At 39.4% G+C, this 27,986-nt stretch overlaps 1 protein-coding gene and 1 long non-coding RNA gene across 4 annotated transcripts in view; one reads left to right on the top strand and one right to left on the bottom strand.

The window, feature by feature from the left end:
* Positions 1 to 15: 15 nt before the first annotated feature.
* Positions 16 to 27,965, bottom strand: LOC101175207 (kunitz-type protease inhibitor 1). Of its 2 annotated transcripts, XM_011490466.3 has the most exons (10): positions 27,273 to 27,965; positions 24,341 to 24,495; positions 23,859 to 24,000; positions 22,066 to 22,233; positions 12,369 to 12,395; positions 11,694 to 11,831; positions 11,548 to 11,586; positions 11,273 to 11,443; positions 11,123 to 11,188; positions 10,180 to 11,060 (listed from the first exon to the last, which is right to left on the bottom strand). In XM_011490466.3, the coding sequence occupies exons 1-10, from the start codon at positions 27,667 to 27,669 to the stop codon at positions 10,882 to 10,884; spliced, it is 1,482 nt and encodes a 493-aa protein (XP_011488768.1). In that variant the 5' UTR covers positions 27,670 to 27,965; the 3' UTR covers positions 10,180 to 10,881. The 2 variants fall into 2 exon arrangements, with proteins under 2 accessions (XP_023807660.1, XP_011488768.1); XM_023951892.2 differs by lacking the exons at positions 10,180 to 11,060; positions 11,123 to 11,188; positions 11,273 to 11,443; positions 11,548 to 11,586 and adding exons at positions 16 to 233; positions 318 to 488; positions 593 to 631 and having other exon boundaries at positions 27,273 to 27,960.
* LOC110017490 (uncharacterized) overlaps positions 13,538 to 27,986 on the top strand; it is a 132,759-nt gene continuing 118,310 nt past the window's right edge. The window contains exon 1 of one of the 2 annotated variants that reach the window (XR_013653179.1): positions 13,538 to 13,661. This is a non-coding gene — a long non-coding RNA (uncharacterized LOC110017490). Of the gene's footprint in view, positions 13,662 to 17,826; positions 17,959 to 27,986 lie in introns of those variants that run through there. The other variant, XR_013653178.1, reaches the window with a different exon arrangement.

Below are 27,986 nucleotides of genomic sequence, written 5' to 3'. Positions count from 1 at the left end.
GAACTGAGAGGGTCAGATGAGGTTTGTGGTACTTTTGTAGACTGCCGAATCTGTCTCCCCTTCAGCCGTGGTGTTTTTGTACTATCAGCACCGGCAGATAGTACATCTTTGTGGGACAAAGATGAGTGAAAAAACTGCCAATAATTTACAATATAAAACCATATTACCTGTGAGGTTTCCAGTTCTTCCACTGTTCTCCTTCTTATTGTTAAGTAGTGCAAATACATCCGCTTCTGAAAACGAGACGGACACATTTACATTATTAGGAATGAAGAATAATAAATAAAAAATCTACTTTAGAATGATGGAGAACCCACTAGTTACTCCACGACAAAAAGATTGACAGTAGTTCTTTGTGTCAAATTTGTTCTCATTTCCTCCACAGCCACTGTAGTTGAAGGGAAAACAATCCTCCTGGTAGGGCTCATAGTACCACTTTGTGGAACTTTCTCTGCAGGTCCCTGTGTCTGGAGTCTCTTTGCAGATTTCTGTGAACAGAAATAAAAAGATAAAATATTACGTGGTGACAAATAATCAGGAGCAAAAATATGTGCTGAATTTAAAAAGATGTAGTTCAAAATTTAATTGTCACCCCTTTCTTCTTTCATTGGCGTTTTTGGATCGTAGATCACTGAGAAACACACAGAATGTTATTTATTAGTTAGATGGTCTTTAAAGAAATATTGAAATATATTTTTAATGCTTCGAATGTAAAACAATTTTAAAGCAAGGGCTTACCGATTGTATGATTGATTGTATGATAATTGATTTCAAACAGAAATAGAATGACAAAAAATATGCATTTTTATTACACAGTACATTATTGATATTGTAAATTTTCACATCCTTTTAGTTTTTGTTTAGCTGTTTGCAAACAGAAGGACGTGAATTATTTGACATTTTCTTACAGTCCCATAGTGAATTTTTAAGGCATTGACTGATTGACAATCAGAAAGTACTAACCTGGTGATTCAGTGCTGGTTATTTTATCTGAAGTAAGATAAAACTATGGAATTACATATCTGCCAAGAAGTGAAAGGGCGTAAAGACAACTAAGCGGGCGTATTTAGAAACTGAGTGTAAATCCACATGAGCGCGCAAAAAGGAATTGACCGCGCAAGATCACTGCTCAGTTAGGATTGCGCCTGCGCGGTTTTAAGGTTCACTCACTCAGTTCCTAAATACGCCCGGTTAGTTGTCTTTACGCCCTTTCACTTATTGGCAGATATGTAATTCCATACTCAGTTTTTTAACAAAAAAAAGTAAATAATTCACATAAAATTACATTTTAAGTACAGTCAAAGACAATATAAAACAGAAACGTTACAAATAACAATTAAAACAAGGTGTAAAAAAAGGCTACATTGGATAACAGTGAATAAAATATTACTTACCATAATTTTTTAATCAACAACAAAACATCAAAAGGGTCAGTTGTCTCCCTATCTCATTTTATGTTTAGCCAAGGTTCCAATCCCTCTGTTTTTGTCTTTTTGATCCAGTACAGTAATTTACATATTTTTGCTTTACGGGACACACTCTCAAACTGTGTTCCTCAACTTCCTGGTGTCCAATGTTCATGTGTTATAGTTTCCCCAAGACTGAGACAGGTTTGCCTGTTGGGGCTTTAACAGAGTTGGAGGTTGAAGAAGGATTATTTGTTCCCTCTGGATATTTTCTTTGAAAACAGTGTTATCTAGCATCAAACTTTCCCATATCTCATAGTTTTCCAGTTTTCTTTGCAGAACCTGTTTATGGTGTCTTCTTTTCACATCATGATGTGAACATTTGTCATGTTTGACAAGTTTTATCTTGTCATCCATTTCCCAAGAACGAACAAAACTTTTTTTTTCTTTTTTTTTCCAGCACAAATGATCCTAAACTTTTCATAGAAATCACACCATCTTTTCTTAGTTGTTACTCACCCATACATTGTTCAGGGGTGAGGACCAGGGGCCTCATTTATAGACGTTGCGTACGCACAAAAGAAGGCGTACGCCATTCTCTACGCAATAGTTGAGATTTATAAAAAGCAAACTTGACGGGAAAATGTGCGGTCCTTCACGCAAGCTCTGACCCAGGCGTACGCACAAAACGGATGAAATGAGAAACGGCGACGCCATCGGCAGATGGAAGAAACACGTGAAAGTGAAAATGACAATCCTGCCTCTCAGAAATTACATGACGACTTCACAAAGCAAGTCTTACAATTATCAGCCTACACGAACACCCGTTTGATCGATCAGCAGTGAAACAAACAAAAAAATCAAACGAAAATTACAACAGAAATTCAAATGAACACTTATTTGCAAAAAGAAAAGTGAAATATGTTCTGCAATATTGGCATGTTGTGCAATTCGTCCTCATAAATAATATAGTTAACAGAACGAAATAATGTACAAAACTGATATTCCCGTCAATGTGTCCGTCTGGCGGAGCAGATATAGGTGCAATCAGACAGACAGATGGATAGAGAGAGATGCATTAATTTTCCACTGGGGAAAGTTGTTTTCATAGTAAAACATGTCTTCTTAAGCTACAGAATTATGGTATTCATGCATATACCTTTAGTTTGTTTTATTTTTGATAAAACAATGTATGGCGTATGTCTCAACCATTCAGAAAGCAACAAGAAATTACATTTGCGCTGAACAATTTCCCATTTCCACGTCGATTATTACCGACATCTGTAGCTTGTCAGATGTAATTAAATGGAGGGAAATAAAATGCCCCATCACAATGCGTAATGACGCATAATGGCTGATCTTGCACTCTTAAGGCCCGTACACACCGGGACGAATATTCGCCAGGCGTTATTCGCCAGCGTTTTTCGCCACGTTTTTTGTGTTCACACCCAGGCGATTTTCGCTGACGATGAGTGGAGTGAACATGCAATTTCATTCCCTGACATTAGATGGCGCTTAATGTAAAACAGAAATACTCCTGTACACAAGGTGGCGCTGCGCAACTTTACGCTTCTTAAAGTCGCTTTTCACTCAGAAGAAGAGAGCAAGTGTTTACGCGCTTGTCAGAATCATACAAAGAAAACCTGAATATTTCAAGCACCAGTAGCTCCAACTGGTGCTTGGTTCGGGGATGTTTTAGAATGTCCGTCATTATTGCTTCGCGGCTGTGTAGACGCTACTTGGCGTCTATCTTCTTCGCTGGTATGTGTGCTCAGCAAGGCAGTTTTGTGTTTGAGCGCCCCCAAGTTGTGTTTTACTGTAACTTCAGAAGCTCCAGACACGTGAGCAAAAGCGCCATTCTCATTGGTCGAGTAGATTTCGACGCGACGCGTCAAAAAAAAAAAAACGAACCCGAGGCGTTTTTTTTTTTGACGCTTTAACGCCTGGCGTTTTTTCGCGTCGGTGTGCACACTCTCGTTGGTGCCCTTTGTTTAGTCACGAGGCGTTAAACGTCGGCGAAAATCGCCGGCGAAATTCGTCCCGGTGTGAACAGGCCTTCAGAAGATGTGGCAAATGGAAGAATTCGGAGTGAACGCATCTTTAGACAGCAAGAAGACTTGCTGGCAAACGAGGACGACTGGCTTATGATCCGGTTCCGACTTCCTCGAGCCGTCCTGTTGGAGCTTTTGGGGGGGTGTCACCCGGTGCATGTGGTGCGTCGTGTCCCCCTGCGCCTCAGTCACCACTCAACTTAAAAGGGATTCCACAATAATTGCCGCCAGTCTCTCATCAAGAGGGGTCAGCTCCGGTGTCCCCCCCGTGGCAGACACCCTCTGGCGATGCAGCGCTAGACGTTTTTTTTGCCTCGACTTCGATGTCCGACCATTTCTTTTTTATTTCGGCCACGGTCCGAGGTTGTGAGGCTACAGCATTTACGGTGTCTGCCACGTGCCTTTTTGGCATTAGTAATGCCCACACTGTGCCCTCCAAACAACATTTTTCTCCTCTTTTCCACCTCGCCAACGATAACTTCTACTTCACATTGAGTGAAGTTCCGTTTTTTTGATTTTCTCTCCGTGTTTGGCATGGTTTCGCAATCAATGAATATTCATTTGTGGGCGTTTCACGGACTATTTATGGGCAACTATGGGCGTGTGATGAGGCCGCAAAAGCTGCGCTGCATTTAGAATTGGTTGTGATTTGTAAAGGGAAAGATGCGTGGGATGTGCGTGCGCACGGTTTTATAAATCTGAATATTTCTGTGTGTACGCACGTCCTATGTTTCATCCGTACGCCACTTCCGACGCAAATCCCACGCAAAGTTTTATAAATGAGGCCCCAGAATGGTGACAACAGTTGAATCAGACTGACCGATGGTGTCAATGACAGGTAAATTGAACTTGTATCTCCCAGCTGTTAAATTGGAAACCAGAACCTGGTCAGGAAATATGGTTTTCTGCAAAACAAGAAAAACATACAGTAATGTATTAGAAACATACAGAAAACAAACCCCTTTAAAAAAAAGATTTATTTTTTTTCTTTTTAGTTTCTTAAACAACCCATTGATTTTAATGCAGGGCATTTTTTTTTGCAAAGCGGGCCAAATACTGTGAGCTGAAAGGGCCAACTATTCAGCCTTCTTTGAACCTTTAGAATTACATAAATGTAAACATTTTTATTAATTTTTTTAGAATTGAATCCTTTTTTTCTTTCACAAAAAACAACTTGAATACATTTGAACCAAAATTACTGAGAATTTCTGATTTGAAGTTCCGGTTGTTGCCACAGGTTCACAACAGTTTATGACGTAATTCTGCCAAATACAAATCAAGAAATCGTACCCACAGTTGTGGAAAAGTGCTGGGGGCTGCCTACGTTTTATGATAAGGGCATGCGGGCTGGTAGAAATGTGAACATGGGCAGCATTTTGCCCACAGGCCAGACTTTGGACATGCCTGATTTAATGTCCGACCTGCGTTGTTTTTCTTACCTCTATGACAGCAAAAGGATAAGGAGAGAGCATTTGCCACTCATAAGTGACAATTCCTTTGTCATCTTTGCTCTGGATGCCATTCAGTGTCACAGCTTCATTGGGCTGGACTGTTCCCTCTGCTGTTTTTTATTGGAGAAAATTTATTCCTGACTTGCCCTGGAAAAATGTTTGGACCCTGCATCAGAAATTATTAATTAATAACAAGATGAGAGACGTCTCCTACAAACTCCTACATAGAATCTATCCCACTAATCAATACATGATCAGATATAAGAAGACTATTGACCCCAACTGTGCCTTTTGTAAAGAACACCCAGAAACAATCAGTCACCTATTTTGGAATTGTAATATTACTAAAAAACTTTGGAAAGATTGTGCACGTTTTATAAATTATAAATTAGATTCACAATATCGGATGAAATTTGAACATATCATATTTGGCCTACACGAAAAAAATATAAGATCAAACGTAGAATTGGCAATTAATCTAATTATAATATTTGGTAAATTTCATATTCATAAATCAAAGTTTTCTTCATCACAACTTTTTTTCCCTTTAATAATTAAAGAAGTAGAATCTTATTTACATACTATTTCTAATAGTTTAAACAAAAAGGCCATACATATTTATGAAAACTGTCTGTCTCTGAATATTTTCAATGCATAGCATCTGTAATCTTTTTGTAATACAAGTACCATCCCCTGACATTGTTGTTGTTATGACTATTGTTCCTGTCATACATATTTGTTCTATTTGTGTAGAATCATAAAGTTTATTAAAAAAATATATATACATCGGGCCCACTGTTGGCAACTGGTGGAGCATCTGGTACTGCAACAAGAAAATTCAAGGTGTATCAGAGCTACAAAAGTGTTCCAAAATGAATTCACTGCAACTAAGACTGAAAGGGAAAGATGTTCCCCACTGTTGCCCAGCGTGTTTGATTAAAAATGAAACATTTTGGTTCTGAATATGTTGTGTAACATGACCAAAAGGTAAAGAAATACACATTTTAAACACTGGTAATGAATGTTGATATATTTTAAAATTCAATTAACTTTTTACTCCTTACACTGGTTGGTCACAGGCTTTTTCAAACTGCATTTTTTTCGTCCACTTCTGAAAAATTTGTTTGAATAAAAAAATACTCAGAAATCCAGTTTTAAGCTTAATAGTCATTACATATTTTCTTCATGAGAAAAATGCTACAAAAATCTGTTAAAACCACCAAACCAATTTTGTGAAATATGTTTTACGTTGGAGTGGGTCTTTTGCTGTTACAAAAAAGACGATTTTGAGCTTCAATCTATCCATATTTAGAGGTGTAACGATCCAGTTTAACGATTCGATCATTAATTCATTAATTGTGGTTGCCGATCCGATTCAGAGTCAATATTGTTTCTTCTTGAAAGATCCATTGTGATCCATTTCACTGACCTACAATCGATCCATGACATCTTTAGCAAAAAAATTCAACCAATGTGACTCAGAGATAAATGCCTGGGTACTGAACAGTGCAGGTGAAATTTTCCAGATTTCTTGTATTTATCTCAAGATAATCAATTGTACCGGTAAATCAAATCTTTTGTACAAACAAGTAAACAAAAATGAATGACAAATACAGTCACATTTTAGTTTCATCAAGTTCAGCCCACTGTTGTTTTGCCATATCAAAATGACACAAGGGGAACATTTTTACAACATTCTACCACACTGTGGGTACATGTCTGCAAAATTCAGTGTTTCCACACATTGTTCTGTAATGATGGCATAATCATTTTTTACAGCCATCACGTGTGTGTTGTCTGCTGTGATGTCAATCCGAATGGTACTTTACAAGAACGATTCAATTTGTTTCATTTTGAAACAATTTTATAATGGTATAGGTTCTTTCGATTAACAACTTGCCTCAGTCAGATCCATCTGCTTGGATCTTGTACTAAAATAAACCTACCATGTCTCAATCTAAATGGCACTTTCAAATATTGATTTGATTAGCGATTTATCTGATTTCTAAAGGCTTTTTTTAAATGGTAGATGTCGATTCGACTTCAGACAGATTAGAGGTAAGATCTTAAGCCCGAGCCCGAGTCAGGACCCGACCCGAACAATAAATGACAATCATTACGTTCGGGTAGGGCTTCTCTCTCGCTGACTTTTTTAATAAATATGTTGTAATGGCTGCAAAGAAGCTCCCTAGGGGGGCGGTTGTCAAACAGCTCTTTATTAATCCTGTGTGTCAGAACGGTTACGGCACGAACCGAAAGGCACAGCCAGCTTCTTCTTACTCAGAGGGAGAATGTTCACCGAACGCACGCACGCACACACACACACACACACATACACACATATACACACACAGGTAGACCCCGCCCCCTCTATCTCACCAGTCACCAGCGTACCGTTGATTGACATACACTGCGGTCCAGCAACTGGCATAAAGAGGGGGGTGCCGGCCACCCGCAGCTCTGTCCAAACTCTGGGTCGTTACAGTATGTTTATAAAAATGTATACTAAAACGATGTGTGGATACTAAACTAAGAAATACTTGTTATAAATAAATAATTTTGTTAAAACAGAGAAGGCGCTGTAAGGTCATTGCTATAGAACTACCACTAAACAGGAAGCGCAGAGGCAGAGGCACGCTTTGCACACGTGTCTTGAATGTAATCGTCCCTCCGCAAGCCCGCTTCTATTTTGTTTAGGTATCCCCGATATGGAGCAGCAAGAAGTCAAGGATAAACTTCAGACAGGGGAACTGAAAAGGCAAACACGCACCGCCGCGACTGCAGTATTTCTCCACGTAATTAAGGGAGTGCGCATCAAGATCTCTCTTTCAATCTCTTTGCCTAGCCTCTTATTCTGTGTTCCAGCGTTATTCTGTTGTGCAAATGCATTCATCATGATCATAAAGATATTTAGATATTTTAACCTTAAGAAATCTTGCGTTTTTTTCTGCCAAAAATACTATGGGATAAATTGAAATTTCGGGTTTGCTTCGGGCTCGGGCCTGCAAATCAAGTTAATTGGTCGGGTTTGGGCCAGGTTCGGCTCTAATGCCCGCGGGCCTGTGTCGGGTCAGGCTGGATTTTTTAGGCCCGATCTTACCTCTAAAACAGATCAATCAAGTTGGATTGTCGGAATAGAAATCGATTAATCGTCACACCCCTAATATTTTTTGCTGTTGTGGATTTAGTCTGAAACAACTCATTAACAAGCTACAAAGTGATTACTTGTAAAACTGACATACTACGAGGTATTTCTGTTTCTACACTGGGTTCAATCCAGAAGTCAAACGTGTGAGATTCATAACCTATGAAGGGAGGAAGTTAAATGTGAGTTCTTACTTTGTTTGGGTTCGTGTTTTAGGTTTTTTTCAAACACAGAATCCAGGATGTAACTCGTAAATGATCCCTGCTGTCTCGCAAAGCGGCAGACGTATTTGGCCATGTACAGACAGTCCAACAGGAAGCAGGACTGAATGGGTTCATGTTCATCTTCTCTCTTCATGAAAAAAGCCAGGTTGCACCTCGGTTCTTTGCAGCAGGCGGCCAGACAGTCCTTCTCTCGAGACAGGTTCGGCGCGGAGATGAACGTGGCCCCGTGTTTCACTGACTCTTCAGGGTCGAGAACAAAATCTTCCTGTCCTTTCATGAATTTGGAAAAGCACGGCTCACCTGTCTGCTGGCTCAGACAGGTGTTCACCAAAACAAACAGAAAAAGAAGCGCAGGCGCTCCTGGAATCATCTTAGATTTGTTCCGCCCTGTCCAAATAAAACTACAGAAATAAACGGGAGTCTTGTCACACAAAAAGTAAGTTTTTACACTCTTAATAGGAAAAAAAATGCCAAAACGTGAAATAAAATATAATAAAACAAGATTGATTCAGAGATGACTGGATAAGAACCGGAATGTTGAGACTTAAAAATGACTGACAACAACACCACTCCTGTTCCCAGAGCAGAACAAAAGGAAGCAGAAGCGCGAGAAACCGATGTCTTATGAGTCAGTGGCGGTTTTACCCAGGGGCAAAGTGGGCGGTCATCTAGAGAGCGCAGAGGTGGTTGGCCAGAGGACAGCAATGGCGCAGACAACCAGAGGAAGCAATAGAGACAATGACCTGCAAACCATCTCATCTATTTAGTTTCAACTAAGAAAAAATCCAAGTTTAAGTAAAACAGAAACAACTTAGACATCAGAAACCTTCGTTCAACAGATTTCCTTTCACTTAAATGAACCCCCACTACCGTCACATTTCACAATGGGTACCATAATTTTGAAATTTAGTTAGACAGGTACCGTTCTCTTGATTTTGGAGTGATATTTCTGCCACCACGTTGCACACAAAACTTTCTAAGTTGCAAATGAAAATGCTAAATATGTGCTTTTCAATTATTTGTATTTTACTTTTAAATTTGTTTTTGCTTTCATAATCTTTTTTTTTGCTTTCAAAAACTTTTTTTGCGTTTGCAAAACACATGCTTTCGCATGTGTTGTTATCAAATCTCGCTTTTTTTCCTATCATTGATTTTGCTGACTACTTTGAGCTGACGACTTAGCGTGATAAAACTGCCACAGCCAAAAAGTTCTTGCATGCGTTGTGTGTCATATCACTTTTTTCCTTATCTTTGATTTTGCTGACATTATTTTCAGTTTAGCGACAAAGCAGCCATCAAACAACTGCTGATTGTTCCAGATTCTAACCAATCAAATTGCTGTATTTATCTAACATGGTGTCTGTTACTGAGGCTCAGAAACCGAAGCAGCTCTTTTTACCCTCAATTTTGTCTCTTTGGATGAAGATGTTTTCATTTTTCATCATTTTAACAATAATTCATACTTTCTTTTTTAGCATTGATTAATTTTTATTAAGTCAGACTTGTGAATTTGTGGCCGAGGATCTTCTGAAACTGTAAAATAAACTAAAGTCTATCTGCTGCCACTAAATCAACAGGCCTGCGTGTGATCTGAGAATCCTGCCGAGTAAAATATTGGTAAAAAGTGTGAATTTCTTTAGGATCTGTTTGTTAAATCAAAACAATAAAAGATTTAAAGCACATTATTTCATGCTGCACAAGCGTTTGGGATTAGATTAACAGCAGTGATAAACAATGGAATGATGGGTCACCAAAGCAGACTCAATGTGTTTAGCAGAAGAAGCATTTTTAACTTTTATGTTCATTTTCACAGTGTCTTATGTTTTAGAACTCGTGAGCGTTTGTCCAAAGTCAAAAAAATAAAATAAAATAAAAATGAAAAAACAAATTCAGGAAAAAATGTTATTTTCTCTTAGTATTTCAACATTTATTGATTAAAATAAAACAATAGTTCAGATACAAATCTTAAAAAGTATTACTTCCGCCTGAGTTGGAGCTCGTTTTTTTCTGCTGCAGACATTTTAAACACGTTGGTAACTAAATAAATACAAAACTCTGTTTTATTTTAGCTGCTTTGCTGCTCCTTCTGGGTTTTACTCAGAGAAACGGGCCAGAATGGTTGAAAACTGCAGAATCCCCGAACAGAACCGATACAAAGTCAAGGACACAAGAAAATGACTTATTCTCTTACAGATACATGCCACTTTCTCTGTCCCTGCAGGAAGGCCACATAGACACCTAAAATAGGGTTTTTAAAACTCTGGAAAAAAAAAAACTTAATCATGAATAACATCATTCACAAGTGTGCATTTGTAAAAAGAAAAAAGTGCATTTAAAACCCTAAAAATTCAAGTGATAAAACAGACTAAAGTACATAATGGAAAAATACCACTGGTAATCTGGGAAAAAAAATCCTTAGATTTTCAAAAAAATAAGAATCCAGATGCCTATTCTGATCTGATCAGTGTACTTCTAGAGTTAACTAGAATTTAAATATTTGACCCTTAACCCATGTAAAATGCCAAGCAAAAAAGATAAAGATGATTAAAGTTGTTCTACCCTCTGCTTATGGCAGTCAAACAGGACGTTGGTGAACTGAGAGGGTCAGATAAGGTTTGTGGTACTTTTGTAGACTGCCGAGTCTGTCTCCCCTTCAGCCGTGGTGTTTTGTATAACCAGCACCGGTAGATGTTGGGAAATCCTCCTCCTCACAAAGAAGTACCCCACGAGTGCGAGGAGGACGAGGATGCAGATAACCGCGAGGACCTTTAGCGCTGTCACACCTGTTTGACAAAGATGAGTGAAAAAACTGCCACTAATTTACAAAATAATAATATCGTATTACCTGTGAGGTTTCCAGTTCTTCCACTGTTCTCCTTCTTATTGTTAAGTAGTGCAAATACATCCGCTTCTGAAAACGAGACGGACACATTTACATTATTAGGAATGAAGAATAATAAATAAAAAATCTACTTTAGAATGATGGAGAACCCACTAGTTACTCCACGACAAAAAGATTGACAGTAGTTCTTTGTGTCAAATTTGTTCTCATTTCCTCCACAGCCACTGTAGTTGAAGGGAAAACAATCCTCCTGGTAGGGCTCATAGTACCACTTTGTGGAACTTTCTCTGCAGGTCCCTGTGTCTGGAGTCTCTGTGCAGATTTCTGTGAACAGAAATAAAAAGATAAAATATTACGTGGTGACAAATAATCAGGAGCAAAAATATGTGCTGAATTTAAAAAGATGTAGTTCAAAATTTAATTGTCACCCCTTTCTTCTTTCATCGGCGCGATTGGATCGTAGATCACTGAGAAACACACAGAACATTACTTATTAGTTAGCTGGTCTTTAAAGAAATATTGAAATATATTTTTTATGCTTCAAATGTAAAACTAATTTAAAGCAAGGGCTTACCGATTTCACAGTCATGTTCATCTGAGCCATCTGAACATTGTGGGACTGAGTCACATTGAAGGTTTGGATCTAAACAGCAGCCATTGGTACAAGTGAAGTCCTCTGGACTGCAAGGAGCTCCACACTTTTCTACAGAGGCTGAAAAACATACGAGTATAAAATAGATGCACATATTCACAGTGAAGCTAAAAGTGAGTGTGGGAAAAAAAAGCATTGATTCTTCCAAACTGAAGACCAGTGTAACTTCAACTCAATGTCTGACAAAATGATTCAGAGGCATCTAAAGTTTTTTTAAATTAACCACATTTTATTTGATAGAAATATTTAAAACACTTTCTTTTATCTTTAGAGGCTGTTAAAAGAAGGATTTTGATGTCCAAGTTGTTTCTGTTTTACTTGAATTTTGATTTTTTTTTCTTTCAATCAAAACAACACTGTAGGTGATGTCAGATGTGGCTTTGTGTTTGTACGATAATTGATTTCAAAAAGAAATATAATGACAAAAAATATGCATTTTTATTATACAGTACATTACTAATACCGTAAATGTTCACATCCTTTTTAGTTTTTGTTTAACTGTTTGCAAACAGAAGGACGTGAATTATGTTACATTTTCTTACAGTCCCATAGTGAATTTTTAAAGCATTGATTGATTGACAATCAGAAAGTACTAACCTGGTGGTTCAGTGCTGGTTATTTTATCTGAAAGACATAAAAAAAGATAATTATTCACATAAAATTACATTTTAAGTACTGTCAAAGACAAAATAAAAATTAGAAATGTTACAAATAACTTTATGTTAAACAATGAAAACGGGTTTTAAAAAAGGCTACATTGAGTAAAAGTGACTAAAATATAACTTACCATAATTTTTTAATCAACAACAAAACATTAAAAGGTGCAAATACTGCATACTCATAAAAACAGTAAAAAATACTAAACTTTTGCATGAGTAAAGATGTAGCTGTCACAAAATATGTTTTCATTTTGTAAATGTTCTATTTGTTCAATTTTATGTGACTCATTGCTGACCCCTTGTGGTGAAATTGACTGTGCATGCGCTGTCCATGCGTTTGGTCATAAAGAGTCTGATGGGGCAGCATTAGCGATTCAAGAAAGAAAGCAGATAACAAGCTTGAAGAAGACGGAACAGAGCATGGTGCAAAGACTTTCAAATAGAAAAGCAACTCCTTAAAATGTGATCAGAGGGCACACGGTAACATTGTTTCATTACATTGTAATTTTGTAAATCTTTATGTATATGTGTATTCTGAAAGTGTAATTTTTTTTTCTTCATTTTTTCACGGTGATTCGTTTGGTTACGTGAAAAATAAACAATCAAAAAATCAGCAGTCGGAGCGTAGCTTTTTCCTGATCATATTGAAAAACTTAAGGAGCAGCTACAAAAGATTGAAGAATAGATTGATTTCTCAGTCGGAAAAACTTGCTGGCTATATTTGCCATTAAAAGTAGGATGTTCTTTATTTAATCGAAGCAGATATAATGCTTAAAGATTTAGGTGATGATATCTACTCATGTTGTCAAAGAAAAGATTTTTTTAACCTTTGTGCTATCTTAAGGCCCGTACACACCGGGACGAATATTCGCCAGGCGTTATTCGCCAGCGTTTTTCGCCACGTTTTTTGTGTTCACACCCAGGCGATTTTCGCTGACGATGAGCCGAGTGAACATGCATTTTCATTCCCTGACATTAGATGGCGCTTAATGTAAACAGAAATACTCCTGTACACAAGGTGGCGCTGCACAACTTTACGCTTCTTAAAGTCGCTTTTCACTCAGAAGAAGAGAGCAAGCATTTACGCGCTTGTCAGAATAATACAAAGAAAACATGAATATTTCAAGCACCAGTAGCTCCAACTGGTGCTTGGTTCGGGGATATTTTAGAATGTCCGTCATTATTTCTTCGCGGCAGTGTAGACGCTACTTGGCGTCTATCTTCTTCGCTGGTATGTGTGCTCAGCAAGGCAGTTTTGTGTTTGAGCGCCCCCAAGTTGTGTTTTACTGTAACTTCAGAAGCTCCAGACACGTGAGCAAAAGCGCCATTCTCATTGGTCGTATAGTTTTCGACGCGACGCGTCAAACCAAAAAAACGAACCCGAGGCGTTTTTTAAAAAGTGACGCTTTGACGCGTGGCGTTTTTTCGCGTCGGTGTGCACACTCACATTGGTGCCCTTTGTTTAGTCACGAGGCGTTAAACATCGGTGAATATCGCCGGCGAAATTCGTCCCAGTGTGAACAGGCCTTTAGATGACCCCACCCTTACATTGACGTGTTCTCCCTACCATAACAAAGGTGGATAAAGGTGGAAAGATTTCATGTAATCCATGGACACCAGTGAAGATCACAAATCATTGAAGAAAAAAGGTTCAGAGCACTGTCTAGTGGGTCTAGATGACCCAACTCCCAATGTTAAAGTGCCTAGGATAGCATAAGAGTTACAGGGCCTATATAGTAATAGGTTCAGGGGCTGCAGGGAATGGTATTACCCGGGTACAGTCTGTTATATAGTAGCTTGTCGATGACAGAACAAATCTGGCACCAGACCACGTCTGCAAACTGCTGGAAGTGTGCATCAACTCCACATATTTCCAATTCAGGGGAAACTTCTACAGGCAGAGGCACAGCTGTGCTATGGGCTCTCCAATCTCGCCCATTGTGGCCAACTTGTACATGGAAGAAGTCGAGAGAAGAGCCCTGGACTCGTTCCCAGGTACTACTCCAAGCCACTGGTTCAGATATGTGGATGACACTAGGGTCAACATCAAAATCCAGGAAGTGGAGGCTTTCACAGATCTGATCAACGCAGTCGACAAGAACATCAAGTTCACAAAGGAGCACACCCTAGCCTTTCTATCCTTTCTAGACTGTGCAGTGATCATTGGAGATAACAGACAGCTCCAGGTTGAAGTGTACAGGAAGCCTACTCAGACAGATCAGTACCTGTTATTTGATTCAAACCACCCTTTACAGCACAAACTAGGCGTTATCAGGACATTATCGTGAGAAACATTTATTTCGGTTATGTTAAACAAACAAACTTAAAAACATCAACATAAACATTGACACTGAACAATGTCAACATAAACATTGAAAAAAAATAATAATAATATAAATAAATAAATAAAAAATAACATAAAAATTGAACAAAATTAACCGAAAAAGGTGTTGGGTGAAGCCAAGGCTTATTTCCCCAACCCTGAATACAAACATCACATCTACCTAAAAACTGTTAGAACCTTAAATCAGAAAATAAAAAAAAGAAGAGGAAAAAAACAAAAAAACAAAACAAACACTTCTCAGAATGACCTCACAACCACCAAAGTCTCTCAGTCCAGAAGGTATTTTTGAAACATTTTAACTTTATACATTTTCTTAAAGTGCAGTATGGATTTTGCATTTTTCAGTTCGTCTGATAATAAATTCCACATGTTGACCCCCTGAACAAAAATACTATTCTTTAATGCATTAGTTCTAACCACTTTCTTTTTAAACATATCTTTACCTCGAAAATCATAATTATTAACTTTTATTTCAAACAAACTCAGTATTTTGGCAGGTACACATTGTTTTTTAACTTTAAACATAAAAGATCTACTAAATCAAAAAATTTAATTGCCCTTAATTTAGGAAATATTTGTTTTGTGGATTGATTGTATGAAGAGTGATTTACAATTCTAATTGCTTTTTTTTTGCAGGATAAAAATAGGTTTTGTATTTGACTTGTAACTATGCCCCCAGATTTCTAAACAATAGGTCAAATAAGGAATTATGAGGGAACAATATAGAATATACAGCGTAGCTGTGTTTAAAAAATACTTGACTTTATGTAGGATGGCTAATGATTTGGACAATTTAGAGAGAACATGCGCTATGTGTGGTTTCCATGATAATGTATGATTCAAAATTACTCCCAGAAATTTTATTTCATTTACTCTTTCAAGAACAACATCCTCAATTTTTAACTCAGAGATTTTTTTTGTATTACAACACAGAGCCCAGGAGGTGCCCACAAACTCTGACGGAAAAAAGAAAGAAGAGCAACATATCCCTCAAGCCCTCCAAACCTGTGGATATCCCAACTGGGCATTCACCAGATCCCAACATACAAGAAAACAAGACAAGAAGGAACAAGAGCCATAGGGGAACAGTATTTCAATTCCTTATATCTCAGGTCTGTCTGAAAAACTAAAAAGGATTTTCAGACAACATAACATCCCAGTTCATCTCAAACCAGTTAATACTCTTAGACAAAAACTGGTTCATCCAAAGAACAAAATTCCTAGCGACAAACAGAGTAACGTTGTGTACTCTATCCACTGCAAAGAGAAATGGAATGAACAATCTATAGGAGAAACCAAAAAACCTCTACACAAGCGGCTTTACAGTGATCCCTCACTATAACATGGTTTACTTTTCACAGTTTCGCTACTTCACGGATTTGCATCGTGGATTGTGCAACGTGCATTCTGATTGGCTAAAAAGTCACTCCAGTTTTTCTCTGCCTGTGCGTCAATAACGTTGCAGTTTAAAATGTACACGTACGTAAAACAGCTTGCCAAATTTACATTACGTACGTTCCAATTCTCTTGCAATTTCAAGTTTCTCTAAAACCCATGGAAAAAAGAGCGACAACAACTGCCTATCACTATGTTCTTCTCCCGAACAAACACACCTGCACCGCGGGCTTCAAAAGAAGAAAACACTGCAGAGCGGAGTCAGGATCCAGCGGCTCAGTCTGAAGAGCAGTGAAATACACCTGAGTCACTATTTTCCGACTTTACTCTGTATTTTTTTCAGAATCATTTTAAATTTTCTCCCGTTTAATCCAATTACTAGGGTCGCGGTGGGTGGGGCTAATCTCCGCAATTTGAAGCCTTCTGTTCACATTGATGATTAAAATTATCATTGGACAGTACAGTACAGAGTTATTTGTTGAAAAAAATGTTTTTAAAGTATTTTGATTTGTGAAACAAATGCTTGAGCCTGTAAAATGGTTTGTTCTTTCTTTTCAATGTATAAAAGAGTATTTAATAGTATAATAATTGTAAAAAAAAAAAAAAAAAAAAAGGATTCTACTTCACGGAATTTGCCTATCACGGGTTCTTTTTGGAACGTAACCCCCGCGAAAAACAAGGGTTTACTGTACCAACATCGCAGAGCCAACCCAAGTGGACCTGAGTCTGCAGTGCACCTCCACCTGAAGGCCACAAACCACTCGTTCGAGGACAGTGAAGTCGGAATTCTAGCGAGAAAGGATGGTTTGATCGAGGAGTGAAAGAAGCCATCTTTGTCAAGAAGGATAAACCTTCTCTAAATAAGAATGGTGGTCTCAGGTTTATTTCTTCCATCCATCTACGGCAGTGTTCTGAACCCAAACAAACCGAACCAGTTCCATCTGGGTCGTAACAGCTGAGGACAAAGGACTCTTAACGACCCAAAACCATGTAGGCTAAGTTGACAATACCATCCAGTTTCAGGTCTGACTACTCCCCTCTCTTTTACCAGCTAATTAAGGCCGCCTTTACACTGCGTGGTTCAAGTGACCCAATTCCGATCTTTTCCTCTCACGTGGCACAGATCGGATATGATCGGTGAACGTGTAAGCAGGAAAAAAGTGCATGAATTCCGTTTTTCTCAGATCGGATACAGGCCTCTCTCATATGTGGAAATAAATCGGAAACGAATCGGATACGTGCATTTGCGTGTGCCATGTAAGCAGACAAATCGGATATTCCCCAGTAAATGCGAGTCGTTCCTCAGTGACATCAACTCAGGACACCACCAACTGAGATCACATGACTAAAGGTGCTTTTTGTGCTGATTTTGCTGTCAGCGTGTTACCTTTCAGCCTCAAGGCCCGTACACACCGGGACGAATATTCGCCAGGCGTTATTCGCCAGCGTTTTTCGCCACGTTTTTTGTGTTCACACCCAGGCGATTTTCGCTGACGATGAGTGGAGTGAACATGCAATTTCCTTCCCTGACATTAGATGGCGCTTAATGTAAAACAGAAATACTCCTGTACACAAGGTGGCGCTGCGCAACTTTACGCTTCTTAAAGTCGCTTTTCACTCCGAAGAAGAGAGCAAGTATTTACACGCTTGTCAGAATCAAACAAAGAAAACATGAATATTTCAAGCACCAGTAGCTCCAACTGGTGCTTGGTTCGGGGATATTTTAGAATGTCCGTCATTATTTCTTCGCGGCTGTGTAGACGCTACTTGGCGTCTATCTTCTTCGCTGGTATGTGTGCTCAGCAAGGCAGTTTTGTGTTTGAGCGCCCCCAAGTTGTGTTTTACTGTAACTTCAGAAGCTCCAGACACGTGAGCAAAAGCGCCATTCTCATTGGTCGAGTAGATTTCGACGCGACGCGTCGAGAAAAAAAAACCGAACCCGAGGCGTTTTTTTTTTTGACGCTTTAACGCGTGGCGTTTTTTCGCGTCGGTGTGCACACTCTCGTTGGTGCCCTTTGTTTAGTCACGAGGCGTTAAACGTCGGCGAAAATCGCCGGCGAAATTCGTCCCGGTGTGAACAGGCCTTCAGGCTTAAGACCGTAGTTGGAAACCGCTGTTATGTCCGGTCCGGACGCAAACGGTAACTAATGAAGCGGGACACCGTTGCTATGGACCGGGCTAGAAGACGTTTATTTCTTTGGGGGACGTGTATGATGGGGACCGTGTGTGTGTGTGTGTGTGCGTGTAACTTAAGGAGAGGAGAGCGGGTGTGAGCGCGGAGCGGGGGACTGTCGGAGAACCGAAAATTAAAAAGAAGGTGTCTCGCCCAAAAGTTTTGGAGTCTTTCTTAACCCACTCTGGAGGCTAAGGGTTCAGAACGGAAAAGAGAACCCCGAGGAAATCTCCAGTGTGTTTCTGACCACGGTCGGAAAAGAGAAGTCATCGCGCAGGAAAGGTTCAACACTTGGATCAAACTGTTAGTACAGCACGTCTGCAAACACTTCCTCATTCAAATTTAGAGAAAGCCGAGCAGCCCTCCCTTTCACTCCCCCGTGCATCCCCTCAGGAGCGCCCAAGGCAACGCCTCCTTCCGTCGCCGCCTTGCCTCCATGACGACCGCAGTCACAAAAGTCTTAAGGAGGTCCGCGGAATGCGGAAATACAGCTATGTAGTCCTCAGAACGTCTACGTTTGATAGTTTCAGCATTGCATAGTGTAAATGCAGAAATCAGAGAAGGGTCACTTTTAAAAGATGATGTAAGCGGGTCGTCAAAAAAATCGGATATAGTCAGAAAATCGGATATGAGTAACAAGACCTGCAGTGTAAAGCCGGCCTTAGAATTGACAAAGCCTCTTAGATAAGAGGTGAATCATCTTCTAATTTTAAAAGCTAAGTCCAGATGACAGCCCCTAAAGCTACTATGATGGAAGCAACCTGGATGAATGAGAGCCTTCATAGACATAAAGGGCCTATATCAGGCAAAATCAACTTTTTGAGCTTTTAAGTGTATAATAGTGTTCATTCCTCACAAAAACAACCCCAAAGTGGTATTTTGATTCATTCATGCATTTCAGAGTATTCCTCTAAAAACCTGTGCTCTGAGCACCAGCCCCTCCCAACCCACGAAATTGAGCGGGTTGTCACATTGTGAGATAGATAAGTGAGGAACAGCCCCTTCCAGGGAGAGTCTGTGTTGCTAGCTCTGCCTCCGAGCTAACACACACACACACTTTCTCCATGGAGATAGCTGTGATCAGCAAAACACTTTCCTTTCAAATGAACAATATGCACATCAATCTTTGCAAAAGTTCAAATGTTGTTTGTTTTCATGGGTGAAACGCAGACACGCTGCCGAAGCAGGCTCTAGGTTGATGTCATGAAATGGTCGGCATCCACTAAGACAGAAAGGTGAAGCCTCACAGATTGAGTCATCTTAATTCCGGATATAGTTTACTGTGAAAACCTTAAGAAAAGCATGATATAGAGCCTTTTACTATTTTAAACATTAAGGCCCGTACACACCGGGACAAATTTCGCGCGCGATATTCGCCGACGTTTAACGCCTCGTGACTAAACAAAGGGCATCAATGTGAGTGTGCACACTGACGCGAAAAAACGCCACGCGTCAAAGCGTCACTTTTTATAAAAACGCCTCGGGTTCGTTTTCTTGGTTTGACGCGCCGCGTCAAAAACTATACGACCAATGAGAATGGCGCTTTTGCACACGTGTCTTGAGCTTCTGAAGTTACAGTAAAACACAACTTGGGGGCGCTTAAACACAAAACTGTCTTGCTGAGCACACATACCAGCGAAGAAGATAGATGCAAGTAGCGTCTACACTGCCGCAAAGAGATGATGACGGACATTCTAAAATATCCCCAAAAACGCTCATGATACATTTTCAGCTCTTGTACCAGTCGATAAAACTCCCCATGTTCTTCTCTTCTTGTAACTATGGGATGTACCCAAAATATGCGTCTTTTCCGGCATCTTTCATCATTCAACAGAACAATAATTTCTTCATCGCTGGAACTGGAGCTACTGGTGCTGGAAATATTCATGTTTTCTTTGTACGATTCTGACAAGCGCGTAAATACTTGCTCTCTTCTTCTGAGTGAAAAGCGACTTTAAGAAGCGTGAAGTTGTGCAGCGCCACCTTGTGTACAGGAGTATATATTTCTGTTTTAAATTAAGCGCCATCTAATGTCAGGGAATGAAATTGCATGTTCGCTCGGCTCATCCTCAGCGAAAATCGCCTGGGTGTGAACACAAAAAACGCGCTGAAAAACGCTGGCGAAAAACGGCTGGCGAATATTCGTCCCGGTGTGTACGGGCCTTTAGGCTGCATTCACATCGGCTGCGTGTGGCGCGTTCAAGAACGCACTATACGTGGTTAAATGATCGCAAATTCAGCCAGTGACAGTGACGTGCGGTGAGGTTAATGGCTGGTGAGGCACTGACGTCATCAGTCAGATTTACAAACATATGAACCATACTGAGTAACTTATTCACCATTTGATTGACAACAGTTAACGTGTTTTGTTTAAAATATCATTTCAACGTGTTTTTTTTCATATACAAACTGCAGCATAGAAAAAAACACAAACTTTATTATCGTCTTACCTTTACTTGTAAATAAAGTCCATACGCTGCTCCTTCTGAAAAAAATGACTTGCCGCTTGCTATCACTTATTCCATTGTTTTTTAGCGTCATAATCTCAGGGCTCACCGGCGCCCCCTAACATGAGGCACGAGAATGTCTGGCCTCACCCAGCGGCTTTTTTGCCGGCGTTTAGCGCTCAGCACAAGAAACACGTCCCTCACATACAGTTATTCATAAAAACAAACACTGTACGTCATATACATCTGCTAAATTATGTAAACTCAGCTCATATAGTACAAGTGAATGAACCGACATACAGAGACAGCAGTACCGTCTGACTGCATAGGTATTGCGCAATCCAAGGTGAGGCTCAGCGGGCTGGTGCCTCATCGCACGTCACTTCTTATTATCTGAACGGCAAATGTGGAAATTCAGCGATTTTGAAAAGAAAAAACACCCAAAAATGGTACATTTAAATGGAAAATGACTGCAAAGCACAAATTACTGATTAAATATAATAATTTAATTTATTTTTTCTCTTTTCTTCCCATAATGACAGGTGAGGCACAGCCTCACCTGCCTCTCCTGACTGCACGTCACTGGCCAGTGATGTTTACACACAGGGACACGCAGGGAGCATGTCTTTTGTTTTTTTTTCCTGTTTACTAGTGCTTGTCCGCCACCTACAGGGGGATAAAATTTGATGTGAAAAGTCAAGCGGTGCAAATCTTTCGTCAGGCTTTTTGTTTTCACCGCTCTGCTCCTATAAATGTCCTTCTGGGGGTCATTTTAATCCAGCCCGGCACAAAACGCAATATATAATTTCTCCTTCGTGATCATATTTAAAATTATTGGTACTTCCGTGTTTTGAAAAGGACGCGACCTACACGTCACTTTCAAGTCCAAGTCTCCGATTGGTCACAGTGCAGCGATTAAGCATGAAAAAGTTCGACCAGTTGGACTTTCAGTGGGCGATCAATGAATGCCTGTTTTGTACATAAAGCCCGCGACCTGACTTAAAAACGTGCGTGGTGACGCACAACCATCAGCCTTCTGGACGTGGAAGCCCGAAATTCAGGTCTATGCGTGTTTGCATAGACTTTTCATGGAAAGTGGCAGCTTGAACGCAAGTTGATGCAGCCGGTAGGAAAGCAGCTTTAAAGTTCATGTGCGTCATGCTGGCATTTCAACAGACTTTTAACAAAAATTGCATTATAACATGGAAATATTCAAGAATGAGCTCAAGCATAAATCATTAAATATATGTTACAGAAGCTTGGTTTTGGAGGGTACCTGTGCCGTTGCAGGCCATAGCGCACTCCTCCTCAGTAAGATAATTGTTCTTGTTCTGCCTGCAGCCTCCAAAAAAAAACGTCTCGCATTTTTCAGAGGCGGCGTTATAGTACCAGCGAGGGAAAGATCCACGACATGGCCCAACTTTCTTTGGAACCAAACAATGATCTGTAAAACACACAATGACAGGTTTTAAAATACTCCCCTAGAGTACCATGAACATAGTAAAGAAAGTTTCAGTATTTTTTACGTCTTTAATTTTTAGGTACCTGAGCTAATTAATATCAATGTTCAAAATGGTTTATTCTTGAGATAACTTGGGAGAAAAAGTTAATGAATCTTTAGAAAACAGCCTGAACTTGTGCATCATTGGAGTAAACGGGTATTTGTGCACTAGTCCACACCACTGCACTGCCTGTGGTTGGGGTTAGGCTGGGGGTCACTTTCCAAAAGATAGTTTTTTTTTAAATTGTGACAAAGTTTTATATTTGCAATATTAACAGTGTTAGCAGTGTAAACAAAAAAGAAGGAGGCGCACAGAGCAGCGGGACGCTAATGCACATGTGCCTTTAAAATATTAACTTTTTATATCCTTGGACCATCGTCTCCCTGTTAATGATTTCATGCAGCTCGTTGATGATACACAAAGCAATTATGGAAAGGTGTGTTTTTTCCCTTAAAGTAATTGTTGTGTTTTAAGATGTGCAAATATAACCAGAGAAAGAAGGAAAAATAATGTAATAGAAATGTTAATCACTAGTGGCTATTACAACGATGAGAGCATTTTTTCTATGAAAGATATTTTTTTTTGTTTTTTACATCTTGCTTCTGTGCTGAACCTTTTTTCATGCCCTCCTGTCATTCTGTTCACCTGGCAGGTGGGGCCAGTGTTCCTGATTGGCACCAGCTGGCTATTCAAGACAGAAGAGGCCTCAACCAGCATGCAGAGCAGGAGACTGAGGGAGGAGCTGTTGAGTTTGAGTTGGAGCTGTGCAGGTTTTTTCTTTTTTCTTTTTGTTCTCAGCAGTCCCATTCTGCTGGGTTTTGTTATTTCAGTTTAGGCCGGACTATGGTACAGTTAGACACTGTTAAGCAACCTCAGCAGGGAGCTGCTGACTCCGGTCAATGTGGGTGGGTCAGTTGTCTCCTTATGTCATTTTATGTTTAGCCAAGGTTCTAATCCCTCTGTTTTTGTCTTTTTGTTGGAACCAGTAGAATAATTTACATATTTTTGCTTTACAGGATACACTCTCAAACTGTGTTCCTCAACTTCCTGGTGTCCAGTGTTCATGTGTTATAGGTTTGCGTGATAGTTACCCCAAGACTGAGACAGGTTTGCCTGTCGGGACTGTAATAGAATTGGAGGTTGAAGAAGGATTATTTTATTCCCTCTGGATATTTTCTTGGAAAACAGTGTTGTCTAACATCAGTCTTCCATAAGAAGCAAACTTTCCCATATCTCATATTTTTCCAGTTTCCTTTGCAGAACCTGTTTATGGTGTCTACTTTTCACATCACAACACATTTGACAAGTTTTATCTTGTCATCCATTTCCCAAGAATGAACAAAACCTTTTTTTTTTAATTAGAAATATTAGGCATGATGAATTTGTACCTACAGTAAATCCATGGCAGGTGACTGAATAGACTAAAGTCTTTATCTAAAATGTCATTACATAGATGGCAACAAGACATAAATATGGACTATTTTAGTTGTTGTAAAGGTGGTTTTTCAGCACAAATGATCCTAAACCTGTCATAGAATCACACTAACTTTTCTTGGTTGTTACTCACCCATAGATTGTTCAGGGGTGAGGACCAGGACGGTGACAACAGTTGAATCAGACTGACCGATGGTGTCAATGACAGTTAAATTGAACTTGTATCTCCCAGCTGTTAAATTGGAAACCACAACCTGGTCAGGAAATTTGGTTCTCTGCAAAACAAGAAAAACACAGAGTAATGTATTATACAGAAAACAAACCCCTTTTTAAAAATACCCATTGATTTTTTTAATACAGGGAATTTTTTTTTTTGTATTTTGCAAAGGGGGCCAAATACTGTGAAGTGAAAGGGCCAACTATTCAGCCTTCTTTGAACCTTTAAAAATAACATAAAATGCGGACTTTTTTATGAATTTTTTATTTCACAAAAAAAAACCCAACTTGAATACATTTGAACCAAAATTACTGGGAATTTCTGATTTGAAGTTCCGGTTGTTGCCACAGGTTCACAACAGTTCATGACGTAATTCTGCACTGCATTGTTTTTCTCACCTCTATGACAGCAAAAGGATAAGGAGAGAGCATTTGCCACTCATAAGTGACAATTCCTTTGTCATCTTTGCTCTGGATGCCATTCAGTGTCACAGCATCATTGGGCTGGACCACAATATCGGGCCCACCGTTGGCAACTGGTGGAGCATCTGGTACTGCAACAAGAAAATTCAAGGTGTATCAGAGCTACAAAAGTGTTCCAAAAAGAATTCACTGCAACTAAGACTGAACGGAAAAGATGTTCCCCACTGTTGCCCAGTGTGTTTGATTAAAAATGAAACATTTTGGTTCTGAATATGTTGTGTAACATGACCAAAAGGTAAAGAAATGCACATATTAAATAATGGAATATTTACGTATTTTAAAATTCAATTAACTTTTTACTCCTTACATTGGTTGGTCACAGGCTTTTTCAAACTGCATTTTTTTGTCCACTTCTGAAAAATTAGTTTGAATAAAAAAATACTCAGAAATACAGTTTTAAGCTTAATATTCATTACATATTTTCTTCATGAGAAAAATGCTACAAAAATCAGTTAAAAACACCAAACCAATTTTGTGAAACATGCTTTTCGTTGGAGTGGGTCTTTTGCTGTTACAAAAAAGACGATTTTGAGCTTCAGTCCATCCATATTTAGAGGTGTAACGATCCAGTTTAACGATTCAATTCATGATGTTAATATGGATCCCGATCCGATTCAAAGTCAATATTGGTTCTTGAAAAATCCATTGTGATCAATTTTCCTGATCTAAAATCAATCCATGACATCTTTAGTCAAAAATTTAACCAGTGTGACTCAGAGATAAATGCCTGGGTACTGAACCGTGCAGGTGAAGTTTTCCAGATTTCTTGTATTTATTTCAAGATAATCAAGTGTACCTGTAAACCAAATGTGTGTAAAAACAAACAAAAATGACAAACATTCACATTTTAGTTTCATCAAGTTCAGTCCACTGTTTTTTTGCCACATCAAACTATCACAAGCGGAATCAGGACATTCTACCACACTGTGGTCACACGTCTGCAAAATTCAGAGTTTCCACACATTTTTCTGTAACGATGGCATAATCATTTTTTACAGCCATCACGTGTGTGTTGTCTGCTGTGATGTCAATCCGAATGGTATTTTACAAGAAAGATTTAATTTTTCTTTTTGAAACAATTTTATAATGGTATAAGTTGATTCTATTAACAACTTGCCTCAGTCAGATCCATTTGCCACGATCTTGTACTAAAATAAAACTACCATGTCTCAATCTAAATGTCTTACTCCCAGTGGCGGTTTTTAATAAGGGCGATGTGGGCGAACGCCCAGGGCGGCACGTCATAGGGGGCGGCATTTGCCGTGCCTGATGCGTTACACATAATGTGCTACATACTGAATTCAAAGAGGAAGTTTGGAGCTTTTAATTTGAAATTGCTTCAGCAGCCGACACTTACTGCTTTTAATTTAACACATCAGACTCTTAAGAATGTCTTCCTCCTATTTCCTCTTCACACTTATGGTGCAAAAAAAAAAAAAAAGAATACCTCAGAGTGAAACAACGTAAAACAGGCACATGAAAAGGAATTAGGCAGAACAAACATCCGTGCTCAACCCAATTTCGAAAAAAGCAGGCAATGGAGATTATTTCCCACAATTCTTTGCTCCGACACAGCAGACCCGATGCGCACGTGACCACCGCACTCTGCTACAAGACGCTTGCGGCCACACCTCTTTGCGGTAGTCTTTGGAACATAAGTCAAAAAACTCGAGAGGGGGGCGCAACTCGCCGGTGGCTGACTGAATCACACTAACAGGTGTGAGGGGAGTCTTTTTCTATCTGACAATCAACTCTGATTGTCTGAGACGGAGCCGCGTGTGTCAGAGGGAAGGGGAGGGGGAGGGGGGATGAGCGCAGACCATTTTTTATGGATTGAGTTTTTTTGGAGGATTTCTACTGTTGGTGTTGCACAAATTTAGGGAAATGCCAAATATTTTTGGAGTAATCCCACTGATGAGTTCTAAGATTTAGTCTTTAATGTTTAATAAGACCTAAACATATTAATCACAATAAGTTTTATTTTTTAGATCTAATCCCTCTGTTATGTTTCACAAAGACACACACAGGACGTCACACGTTAAGAAATTATTGCTAAAAATGAAGCAGGAGTCCAGCTCTAAAAAAAAATGCTCTAAAAAATGATGAAAGAGCAAAAAAATGGAATTATTTGATATGTAATTTCTTATTAATACTTCCAGGCTTTCTTTGTTTTTTGTCCTGCAGCATGTTCATATTTGTATAATTTTGACAGAATATATTTAAATGGAGAACAAAATATTACAAGTTATTTAAGGTTTAACTTGAGTTATTCTGGATTAATGTTCCTGTTTTTATTCATATTTATGTTCAAAAAGTTCAGTGTAAAAGGTTTAAAAGTTTAGCTTTAGTGTGTTCAGTAAATCTTTAAATTCTTCGGCTCAAAACCTTAAGCGTGTTTTTAACTTAGGCCCCTGTGTGACTGAGTTTGACCTCCTGTAATACGAGTCTAGAAAATTCATGCATTTTTTAAGTAAAATGGCTAAATAGAAGATAGGGAACACAACAGGATGTTGTCAAATTGTGTATGTGTGCGCGCGGGGGGGGGGGGGGGGGGGGGGCGCTGGTGGGGTTACTCGCCCAGGGAGTAAGTTAGTGTAGAACCGCCACTGCTTACTCCAGACAGATCAATCTGGTTGGATTGTAGGAATAGAAATCAATTCATCAATTGTCACACCCCTGATATTTTGTGTTGTTGTGGATTTAGTCTAAAACACAAACTCATTAACAAGCTACAAAGTGATTTCTTGTAAAATTGACATACTTCGAGATATTTCTGTTTCTACACTGGGTTCAATCCGGAAGTCAGTTCGTAACAGCTGACGGGGGAAAGTTAAATGTGAGTTCTTACTTTGTTTGGGTTCGTGTTTTAGGTTTTTTTCATACACAGAATCCAGGATGTAACTCGTAAATCCCTGCTGTCTCGCGAAGCGGCAGACGTATTTGGTCATGTACAGACAGTCCAACAGGAAGCAGGACTCGATCGGACCATTCTCCTCATCTCCTCTCTTCATGAAAGCCAGGTTGCACTTCGGTTCTTTGCAGCAGGCGGCCACACAGTCCTTCTCTCGAGACAGGTTCGGTGCGGAGATGAACGTGGCCCCGTGTTTCACTGACTCTTCAGGGTCGAGAACAAAATCTTCCTTTCCTTTCTTGAATTTGGAAAAGCACGGCTCACCTGTCTGCTGGCTCAGACAGGTGTTCACCAAAACAAACAGAAAAAGAAGCGCAGGCGCTCCTGGAATCATCTTAGATTTGTTCCGCCCTGTCCAAATAAAACTACAGAAATAAACGGGAGTCTTGTCACACAGAAAGTAAGTTTTCACACTCTTAGTAGGAAAAACAAGGCAAACCGTAAAAAAAAAGAAAAGAAAACACGATTGATTCAGAGATGACTGAATAATAACCGGAATGTCGAGACTTAAAAATGACTGACTTATGTCAGGAAGATCAGGAAGTGTTACTCCAATAAAAAGCTCCAACAACACCACTCCTGTTCCTAGAGCCAAACAAGAAGAAGCGGAAGCGTGAGAAACCGATATATGACTCAGTGGCGCTCTTACCT

The sequence above is a fragment of the Oryzias latipes genome, chromosome 22 (genome assembly GCF_053564925.1).
Source record: "Oryzias latipes strain Hd-rR chromosome 22, Olatipes_Hd-rR_3.1".
Classification (NCBI taxonomy): domain Eukaryota; kingdom Metazoa; phylum Chordata; class Actinopteri; order Beloniformes; family Adrianichthyidae; genus Oryzias; species Oryzias latipes.
This window is presented reverse-complemented; position numbering and strand designations above follow the sequence as displayed.

Bases quoted from the DNA above. Each gene is read 5' to 3' on its own strand.
- LOC101175207 (XM_011490466.3), bottom strand. From the start codon at position 27,669: ATGATTCCAGGAGCGCCTGCGCTTCTTTTTCTGTTTGTTTTGGTGAAC. The intron at 22,234-23,858 runs GTGAGTAACAAC...TGTGTTTTACAG, and splicing joins CACCCCTGAACAATCTATGG to ATCATTGTTTGGTTCCAAAG. The intron at 11,061-11,122 runs GTAATACGATAT...TTTGTCAAACAG, and splicing joins AAGAACTGGAAACCTCACAG to GTGTGACAGCGCTAAAGGTC.